Source organism: Procambarus clarkii, chromosome 31, assembly GCF_040958095.1.
Source record: "Procambarus clarkii isolate CNS0578487 chromosome 31, FALCON_Pclarkii_2.0, whole genome shotgun sequence".
Classification (NCBI taxonomy): Eukaryota; Metazoa; Arthropoda; class Malacostraca; order Decapoda; family Cambaridae; genus Procambarus; species Procambarus clarkii.
This window is the reverse complement of record NC_091180.1, coordinates 36,056,449-36,068,129: the sequence shown is the minus strand read 5'-3', so window position 1 is coordinate 36,068,129 and position 11,681 is coordinate 36,056,449. Positions and strand designations below refer to the sequence as shown.

Sequence of the window (11,681 nt, the reverse complement as noted above, 5' to 3'; positions counted from 1 at the left end):
TTACAAATTTATTGCAAACAAAATAACGATGAGTAGTTGCAATGATAGTTTCTTAGCTGCTGCAAACATGGTAACTATATATTGTTGGGGATATAGTTCACAGTTACATTACGTAAACCGACGATATCGGTCGCACGATTATCTATATAAACTAACCAGATGTAGGTCGATGGGTGAGTTCTCATGCTGATGAATGTATACCAATATTGTGCATCTGGTTTGATACTTTCCTACTCTTTATAAATATTGCATCAATGTGAAGCTGACGAGGAAAGTCCCACGTTCGTGTCTGCACAGCAATCACGAGCAGATATTTGGGTACTTCTCATGTTTGAGTCTGTTCAACAGACTTAAGTGTCCAAGTTAGTGTCTGTATATCATCGATGTATAGTTAGTTAGCTGGGTAGTATCTTAATTAGTGTTTGTATAGTACCAGTGTATTGTTGACTTCGCAATTTCTAAGTTTGTGTCTGAATAGCAAAATTAAGAACACTATGCACTTTAGTAGGTGGCTCCTCAGTTGGTGTCTGTATATCAATGTATAACTGGATGGGGTAAGTTTTAAACTTGTGTCTGTATATCTTCGCTGTATAGTTGTTCCCAAGCTAGTGTCTGTATAGTAGCAATGTTTCGTTAGCTAGATATTAAGTGTGCAAATACCTGTATACATGGAAAGAACACCATACAATCACTCTTAATTATATTCATCACTGAACTGGCTTAGTGAGGGTAGTTAGTGTATTGAATAATAAACACTGCTATTGAGATTTTATACATTTTTAGGTGTGCATAAATTTATTGACCGTACAGCTTGATGAAATTCTGAAATTCTGTTGCATTTGTAGTTCTCTTTGTGATAAAATTTTCTTTAGTCACAGCTGATTTGATAACCAATAAAAAAAATCTTCAGTGCTGATTAAGTTAGATTAATGTGATATAAAATGTAAAACGAGCGCAAATTCTTTGATAATTTACTGGTGATTTTTTTTAATTTTCTGGTGAGTTTTGATATTTTGTGAAGAGTTGAGATGATTGAACAGAGTGTAGGCGGTCTGAGCGGTGCGAGGAGAGCCGGGGAGTGTGCAAGTCTGCATGTGAGGGAGAGGAGCGTGAGGTGGCTGGAGGCTGTACTGGCCACGGCTGCAGGTGCTGCACCAGGCACCATCCCACCTGTCCTCACACCGCTGCCTGTCCAGGCATCTGTACACACAAGACGGACTGTCGCGTACCTCTCACCTATTACTATTGCTCAGGAGACGATTGTATCTGCTGTCAAGGTAAGTATGCAACATACACAAGTTTGATTGTATTCTATTGTTTCACACCCGAGAACTTTGTGTCTCACTGATATACTGTTTAATAATGGAAAATTAGCAAATAACTATTTATAGACAGGCCTAATAAGAGAAAATGATCAGGTTATGTACTTTCCTAACAATCATAAACTAAGTGATTTGACTAACGAGCAGATATATACAAAACTACAGTGGCAGAATAGTGATTGAAAGAGCACAAGAAATTACTAGGGAAAATTGTCAACCATGAGCAGGAAGTGGGAATGTTGATCAAATAGTTTCAGGGAGAAAGATTACAGAGAAGACATGTTAGAAAGATTGATGAGTTGTGTTCATGGCAGTGATGATCTTGAAACATTACAATACAAAGTTAACAGTACTCTCTCAAATGATGAACTAGTGTCATTCTGGACGTGTTCTTAAATGTGTGTAAGTTTTGTGTAAGAAGCACGGCATGTGTAAGTGTCAACGTTGCGATGACTGACAAGTGGGATAATATTGAAGACGTAGGTCAGGGCTGTGTGGTTACACCCTGAGTAGTTAATGTATACATGGTAGAGTGACCAGTTAAAGTGCAAGTGAACACAAGCAATGTTTTGGTGGTGGAGAAAGTTGGAAATTATGAGAGACAGGGAAACAAACAGAAAAATGTAGAGACGAACAGACAACAACACACAGAGACAGAGGAAATTCAGACGGAAAGAGATAGAGGAGAATCAGACAGACAGAGGTAGAGAGAGTAGAAAATAGCAGGGGAGAGGGGAAATGTTTGACGAGAGGGAAGAAGAGAGACGAGATTGAAAGAGGAGATGAGAGGGGTGAGAGGTTTGAGAGAGGAAGAGAAGTGACAAGGGTGGAATAGGGGGAGAGATGGTGGAGAGGGAAGAAGAGGAGAGGAGAGAAGAGGGGCGAGATGGGGAGAAAATTGGGGTGGGGGGGGGGTGGAACAATGGAAAGAAGAGGAGATAGGGGAAAGAAAGATGGAAGAGAAATGGGAAAAGAGAGACCTGGGTGCAGCCGAGAACCTGTTAGAGGTTGGCTGCCAGATGGGGAAGGGAGGGAAGAGAGGGTAGAAGGGGAGGGGTAGCAAAATGTAGGTGAGGGGGGAAAGGAAGGAAAGACCTACCAGGGTAAAGTGCCAAACCTTTACGACTATATTGCAAATGGAAGGAGGAAGGATAAAAATTTTGTTCCTCATCCCCTCGCCGGCACTCTGATGGTAATCTAGGGCATGGTATTTTATCAAATCACCTCATTCTTTGAGGCACACGTGAGGAATACAAACGCGAACAAGCCTGAACGGTCTCCAGGCATATATGCAACTGAAAACTCACACCCCAGAAGTGACTCGAACCCATACTGCCAGGAGCACTCTGCATCTGGCGTACAGGACACCTTAACCACTCAACCAACTTTTGACTACTTTTGTCCAGTCGTGTTGGTCGAGTGGTTAAGGTGTCCTGTACGCCAGATGCAGTGTGCTCCTGGCAGTATGGGATCGAGTCACTTCTGGAGTTTGAGTTTTCAGTTGCATATATGCCTGGAGACCGTTCAGGCTTGTTCGCATTTGCGATCCTCACATGTGCCCCAAAGAATGAGGTGATTTGATAAAATACCATGCCCATGATTACCATCAGAGTGTCGGCGGGGGGATGGGAAATTAGCCTCGGCTACCATCCTCTTTTGTCCGGTAGTGTTGGTCGAGTGGTTAAGGTGTCCTGTACGCCAGATGCAGAGTGCTCCTAGCAGTATGGGTTCGAGTCACTTCTGGGTGTGAGTTTTCAGTTGCATATATGCCTGGAGACCGTTCAGGCTAGTTCGCATATATATATATATATATATATATATATATATATATATATATATATATATATATATATATATATATATATATATGCAATTGACGATCACAAAACACTGATCATTTTATGCGGAAAATCCACAGAAAAATATGAAATGAGGTGAACGTTTCGGCTTGTTAAAGCCTTTGTCAACACCAGACTGACCATCAGTCTGGTCAGTCTGGTATTGACAAAGGCTTTAACAAGCCGAAACGTTCACCTCATTTCATATTTCTCTGTGGATTATCCGCATATATATATATATATATATATATATATATATATATATATATATATATATATATATATATATATATATATATATATATATATATATATATATATATATACATATATATATATATATATCTATTATATATTATATATATATATATATATATATATATATATATATATATCTATTATATATTATATATATATATATATATATATATATATATATATATATATATATATATATATATATATATATATATATATATATATATATATATATATATATATATATATTTATATATGTCGTACCTAGTAGCCAGAACGCACTTCTGAGCCTACTATGCAAGACCCGATTTGCATAATAAGCCAAGTTTTCCTGAATTAATATATTTTCTCAAATTTTTTTCTTATGAAATAATAAAGCTACCCATTTCATTATGTATGAGGTCAATTTTTTTTTATTGGAGTTAAAATTAACGTAGATATATGACCGAACCTAACCAACCCTACCTAACCTAACCTAACCTATCTCTATAGGTTAGGTTAGGTTAGGTAGCCGAAAAAGTTAGGTTAGGTCAGGTTAGGTAGGTTATGTAGTCGAAAAAACATTAATTCATGAAATCTTGGCTTATTAGGCAAATAGGGCCTTGAATAGTAGGCTGAGAAGTGCGTTCTGGCTACTAGGTACGACATATATATATATATATATATATATATATATATATATATATATATATATATATATATATATATATATATGTCGTACCTAGTAGCCAGAATGCACTTCTAGGCCTACTATGCAAGGCCCAATTTGCCTAATAAGCCAAGTTTTCATGAATTAATTGTTTTTCGACTACCTAACCTACCTAACCTAACCTAACCTAACTTTTTCGGCTACCTAACCTAACCTAACCTATAGAGATAGGTTAGGTTAGGTTAGGTAGGGTTGGTTTGGTTCGGTCATATATCTAAGTTAATTTTAACTCCAATACAAAAAAATTGACCTCATACATAATGAAATGGGTAGCTTTATCATTTCATAAGAAAAAATTAGAGAAAATATATTGATTCAGGAAAACTTGGCTTATTAGGCAAATCAGGCCTTGCATAGTAGGCTGAGAAGTGCGTTCTGGCTACTAGGTACGACATATATAAATATATATATATATATATATATTTATATATATATATATATATATATATATATATATATATATATATATATATATATATATATATATATGTTGTACCTAGTAGCCAGAACGTCGTACTCGGCCTACTATGCAAGGCCCGATTTGCCTTATAAGCCAAGTTTTCTTGAATTTATATATTTTTCTTATTTTTTTCTTATGAAATGGTAAATCTGTCCATTTCATTATTTATATGTTAATTTGTTGAAATTTGAGTTAAAACTAACGTAGATATATGACCGAAACTAACCCACCCTACCTAACCTAACCTACCCTATCTTAACCTAACCTAAACTAACATAACTAAATCAATAATTTATGTTCCTAATATAATATAATATTAATATTTAAAATAAACCAATATGAAACAATTCATTGAAAATAAAGAAAATCACTTGGCCTATTAGGCAAATCGGGCCTTGCATAGTATACCGAGAAGTGCGTTCTGGCTATATAACGCCACAGAAGGGATGTTTGGATCCCCTTCAATACAGTTTCTATGTTCTTCTCTGCTACCACTCTCTTCCTTTGTGTTTTGTTGTGATTTATTAAATATATAATGGTTGAAGATGTACATTAACGGGCACAACCTCAACACTGCAACAGGTACATTAACACCTACAACTGGCACCCCATCAACCACTGCAACTGGCACCCCATCAACCACTGCATCGCGTACAACATCAACCACTGCAACTGACACCACATCAACCACTGTAACGGGTTCAAAATCAAGCACTGCAACAGGTACAACATCGACCACTTCAACTGGTACAGGATCAACTACTGCAACAGGTACAACATCAGCCACTGCAACAGGTACAACATCGGCCACTGCAACAGGTACAACATCAGCCACTGCAACAGGTACAACATCAGCCACTGCAACAGGTACAACATCAGCCACTGCAACTGGTACATCATCAGCCACTGCAACAGGTACAACATCAACCACTGCAACTGGTACAACATCAACCACTGCAACAGGTACAACATCAGCCACTGCAACAGGTACAGGATCAACCACTGCAACAGGTACAGGATCAACCACTGCAACAGGTACAACATCAACCACTGCAACAGGTACAGGATCAACCACTGCAACAGGTACAGGATCAACCACTGCAACAGGTACAACATCAACAACTGGAACGGGTACAGGATCAACCACTGCAACAGGTACAACATCAGCCACTGCAACAGGTACAGGATCAACCACTGCAACAGGTACAGGATCAACCACTGCAACAGGTACAACATCAACCACTGCAACAGGTACAGGATCAACCACTGCAACAGGTACAGGATCAACCACTGCAACAGGTACAACATCAACCACTGCAACAGGTACAGGATCAACCACTGCAACAGGTACAGGATCAACCACTGCAACAGGTACAACATCAACAACTGGAACGGGTACAGGATCAACCACTGCAACAGTTACAATATCAACAACTGCAACGGGTACAACATCAACCACTGGCACACCATTAACCACCACATCAACTACCACCTCCACAACCACAACATCAACTACCACCTCCACAACCACCACATCAACTACCACCTCCACAACCACAACATCAACTACCACCTCCACAACCACAACATCAACTACCACCTCCACAACCACCACATCAACTACCACCTCCACAACCACAACATCAACAACCACCTCCACAACCATAACATCAACTACCACCTCCACAACCACCACATCAACTACCACCTCCACAACCACCACATCAACTACCACCTCCACAACCACAACATCAACTACCACCTCCACAACCACCACATCAACTACCACCTCCACAACCACCACATCAACTACCACCTCCACAACCACAACATCAACTACCACCTCCACAACCAGCACATCAACTACCACCCCCACAACCACAACATCCACTACCACCTCCACAACCACAACATCAACTACCACCTCCACAACCACCACATCAACTACCACCTCCACAACCACAACATCAACTACCACCTCCACAACCACCACATCAACTACCACCTCTACAACCACCACATCAACAACCACTTCCACAACCACAACATCAACAACCACTTCCACAACATCAACTACTACATCAACATCCACAACGTCAACTACTACGACAACAACAACAACTACTACTACTACTACTACTACTACTACTACTACTACTACTACTACTACTACTACTACTACTACTACTACTACTACCACCACGAGCACTTCTACAACTTCAACCACTACAGTTACATAAACTGCCACAGCAACAACCACTACAACAACTTAAACTTCCACAAAAACAACCACACTCAACTACCACACAATAAAAGACCAGAAGATCTAAAGCTTAAATTATATATCCACATTGTGCAAAGAGAATGCCTTACACATATCTGTAGGGGTGCCGTTGTCAGCCTCGCGAGAGCCCGAGGCGCCAGACTTTCCAGACTTGTATATGGCTAAGCACAGCTGGAGGCCGGGGAGCCAGACTTTTTAGATTTGCAGTCACATATAAGGTTACCCACAGCTCGAGGTCTATGATGTTAGCCACAGTTCGAGGTCTATGATGTTACCCACAGCTCGAGGACTATGATGTTAACCACAGCTCCAGGACTATGAGGTTAACCACAGCCCCAGGACTATGAGGTTAGCCCACATCTCGAGGAATATAAGCCAAATAATCTTGTCCCTTATCTTTTCCTTGTGAAATCCTATACGTATAAGATGAGGTGAGACTCAGCCTCCGTGACTTTGTGTTATCCTCAGCAACCTTCTTCAATCATATATTTTAAAATTGTTTCATTCAGTTTTTTGTTCTTTGATAAAATTTTAGGTCTAGACATATTATCCTCTCTGTTTTCCTTAGGTTTACAAACTTACTAGAGTCTCCTCCATTAAATAATCATCCTACCTGTTTCTTCCTCAGTAAGTTGCCTCTTCACTATGTTTCCTTTCACTATCTTCCTGGGTACCAAGCGCTTGGCAAACCTTGCGTAAATTCAGAGATAAAACCTAACTTAGCACTTATTTAGATAATTGTTAATGCAAAGTGCCTTATCTAACTATATTGGTTTTAATGGATGAATGTCCTAGCGCCTCGGACTCCGACAGGCCTTCTGGTTGGGGTCTGGTCAACCACCTAGCTGACTGGTATCTTGCAGTGCGATATATAAAACAACCGGGTTGATCAGGAATTCATTTGAGGGTTTAACAAGTTCCAGTTCGAACACCAAGAGGCTCGGCTAGTTATGCCCAACATGTACGGGAGGGTGATGAGAATTCTTGGGCTCTTAATATTATATAAAAAAAATATTATTCCTAATGCTCGAATGATTTTCAACGAAGCTTTTGCATATTAAGTTCTGCCTCCTAGTTTCGCAACGAGATATTTCTGTGACAGTCTCTAACATTTTGTTATATATGTAAACTATTATGCATCTCTCTCGAGTAACATCCAAAGAGTAGACATTTTATGCGGTCTGACTAATTTAAGTGTTTTATTGAATGTATTTATGCAGTTCAGTAAGAGCTTTACACGCTCTCTCGGTTAGCAATGGGTCTGTCATGACACCTGTCTTAACCAAGTCTAATCTCCGTCGTTATCTTCGTTATTCTCTACAGTCTGGAACAGAATTATAGCTCAAAACGTCGCTGTACTAATTCCTTTCTAGACTCACTCTTAATCCCCAGCCCATAGCTGGCACCTGATCCCATGCCTTCAGCTGGCACCTGATCCCCAGCCTCCAGCTGGCACCTGATCCCCAGCCCACAGCTGGCACCTGATCCTCAGCCCCTACCCTGATCCCCGGCCCACAGGCTGGGACTGTGGGCTCCTAATCCCCAGCCCACAGCTAGCACCTGTTCTCCAGCCCCTACCTGGCTCCTGTTTACAAGCCCCAATCTACCTCCTGATCCGTAGCCCTCAGCCAGCCTCTAGGTGACTCCTGATCTCTAAGCCTCACCTGACTTCTGATCACCAGCCCCCAGCTGCCACCTGATACCCCAACGCTCACCTGGCTCCTGATATCCAGCCCTCACCTGGCGCCTGATCCCCAGCCCTCACCTGGTTCCTGATCCCTAACCTTCACCTGGTTTCTGACCTCTAGCCAACCGCTGGCACAGGATTCACCCCCCCCCCTAGCTGTCTTTCCTGATCCACAGCCTCCAGCTGGCACCTCATCCCTAGACCCCACCTGACTCCTGATCCCCAGCCTCCAGCTGGCACCTGATCCCCAGCCTCCAACTGGCACCTGATCCCCAGCCTCCAACTGGCACCTGCTCCTCAGCCTCCAGCTGTCACCTGATTCTCAGCCTCCAACTGGCATCTGATCCCCAGTACCCAGCTGGCACCTGATCCCCAGCCTCCAACTGGCACCTGATCCCCAGCCTCCAGCTGACACCTGCTCCTCAGCCTCCAGCTGTCACTTGATTCTCAGCCTCCAGCTGACACCTAATCCTCAGCCTCCAGCTGACACCTGCTCCTCAGCCTCCAGCTGACACCTGATCCTCAGCCTCCAGCTGACACCTGCTCCTCAGCCTCCAGCTGACACCTAATCCTCAGCCTCCAGCTGACACCTGCTCCTCAGCCTCCAGCTGACACCTGATCCTCAGCCTCCAGCTGACACCTGCTCCTCAGCCTCCAGCTGACACCTAATCCTCAGCCTCCAGCTGACACCTAATCCTCAGCCTCCAGCTGACACCTGCTCCTCAGCCTCCAGCTGACACCTGCTCCTCAGCCTCCAGCTGACACCTGATCCTCAGCCTCCCGCTGACACCTGAACCCATGCCTCCAGCTGGCACCTGAACCCATGCCTCCAGCTGTCACCTGAACCCATGCCTCCAGCTGGCACCTGATCCTCAGCCTCCAGCTGACATCTGATCCTCAGCCTCCAGCTGACACCTGAACCCATGCCTCCAGCTGTCACCTGAACCCATGCCTCCAGCTGTCACCTGAACCCATGCCTCCAGCTGACACCTGATCCTCAGCCTCTAGCTGTCACCTGATCCTCAGCCTCCAGCTGACACCTGATCCTCAGCCTCCAGCTGACACCTGATCCTCAGCCTCCAGCTGACACCTGAACCCATGCCTCCAGCTGGCACCTGAACCCATGCCTCCAGCTGGCACCTGAATCCATGCCTCCAGCTGGCACCTGAATCCATGCCTCCAGCTGGCACCTGAACCCATGCCTCCAGCTGGCACCTGAATCCATGCCTCCAGCTGGCACCTGAATCCATGCCTCCAGCTGGCACCTGAACCCATGCCTCCAGCTGGCACCTGAACCCATGCCTCCAGCTGGCACCTGAACCCATGCCTCCAGCTGGCACCTGAACCCATGCCTCCACTTTTTTACTTGCCAACATCTTGGTCCTGATTCCTGGAGCAGTAACGCAAGTGCTAAAGATAACTGTTCCTTCTCATAGTGATCTTGGCGGATACATACCGATTCAACAATCTGTTTACTAACGCCGAATTTTCTAACACGCCTTCACACCAACATATTTCCGGAGCACTCGTTCATGTCCAGATCAGAGACCGGGCCGCGGGGAGGTTGATCCCCGAAATCAACGCAAGGTATATCTTTGCGTATACCATACATAAGTTATGTTTTCCGACTACAAAATCAAGAACTGGAAATATGTCTGTCAGGAAGTTCATCATGTTAGCTATTAATTATCTTTGCATCTGTATCTTATAATACATATCTCTAATATGAACAAATAAATAAATTAATCTTAGCAAGATATTATGTCAGTTGTTATTAAGTAAATAAACAAAGTTGAACATTGCATATCTAAGAAGCTTATTATTTCTAACTCCGTCGTAACCAAGGCATAATTCTTCTGTCTAACCCTAATTACTAATCCTCGGTGTGTCTCACATTTTTATTGTTTCACATTTTTATTGTTTCACATTTTTATTAAATAAATATTTAATAAAATATGCAAATAAATAATATCACAGCACCATATTACGATAAAAAGTATTAGGTAAATAGAATCTGCTAAACATATTAGTATTGACCTTTGTCGAGACGGAAGTGAACTACAACCAGATCCCAAATAACTGGGCAAAAACACCTTGGTGAATCCTACCGGGGGATTCTTACAGAGTTCCTAAGAACCTCCGTGAAACAGCACAATAAGAAGGTATACAAGATACTTAGTGACGCTTGTTGCAAGTGGCAAAATTTTCATGTTTTCTTTGTCAGTTTTTCTTGTGTTTATCACTTGGGTTTTCGTAAATTGCTTTATATTGTATTATTACTTTTAAATTTTATGTTTAATAAAAAGCATTCACGTCAGTCGACTTTAATTCTGTCCTATTCTTGTAAAGATGTGTGAAATGCATTTGTTGTTCTATAGATAAACATAATAATAGGGGGGTACCACCTCCGGTGCAATTATAGATGCCCACAGCCTCAAAGAAGGGAACACAGAGCATTCAGAGAAAAACTTGCCATTTAACTCTGAATACGTATGAGTGTTCGCTTTTCCTACCACTGTCACGTGGAGGTGGTCCGGTCGGGGCTCTGCTAACGCTCGGCTGCTAGGGGCTCAAAAGGCCCAAATACTCAGCCCCTCCGACTCCCTGGATTCACCGGAGTCTCCTTGGTCACACAAGAGAGGACCAACAATGCCCACCTCCGCAGGTCTTTGCTTCCACCACAAAGGGGTGCCACTGATTCACCCTGGAAGCCCTTCAGTCAAACACGGGGAAACTGCTGTTAACAGTTCCGGCCTAGACCCGTGGAGGAGTGAAGGAAGACTCAGGCTTACCTTATAACCATAACCTCCCTGAGTCTTGCCTGCCAGACAAAAAAAAAGGTTGCAGGAACTCCTTTCCAGCCTGTCTTCTCTATCTTCTTCTTAGCAAGGTCGCCAGCTGGGTTATTATATCTGCACCCCAGCAATGCAGTTCAGTGGGTGTATTATATATTGTTTGTAGCCAGAAGGTTGCTACTCCCATGGATCTGCTACTAGACTGTCGGCCCAGGGTACTCTCCCAGGAAGGTCTGTGTGGCTTTACCTCTCTGTAGCCACTATGTTAATAGTTGCCACCATTTAGGCACCAATACTGATCGGATGGCTAAGGGTACACTTTTATGTA

General features: G+C 42.6%; 1 protein-coding gene across 1 annotated transcript in view; it reads right to left on the bottom strand.

Moving 5' to 3' along the window:
• Positions 1–458: 458 nt before the first annotated feature.
• LOC138370278 (calphotin-like) overlaps positions 459–11,681 on the bottom strand; it is a 40,005-nt gene continuing 28,782 nt past the window's right edge. The window contains exons 2-3 of the mRNA XM_069334292.1: positions 5,186–6,021; positions 459–545 (exon numbers count right to left, since the gene is read on the bottom strand). Coding sequence (XP_069190393.1) covers positions 459–545; positions 5,186–6,021 — 923 coding nt within the window. The remainder of the gene's footprint in view (positions 546–5,185; positions 6,022–11,681) is intronic.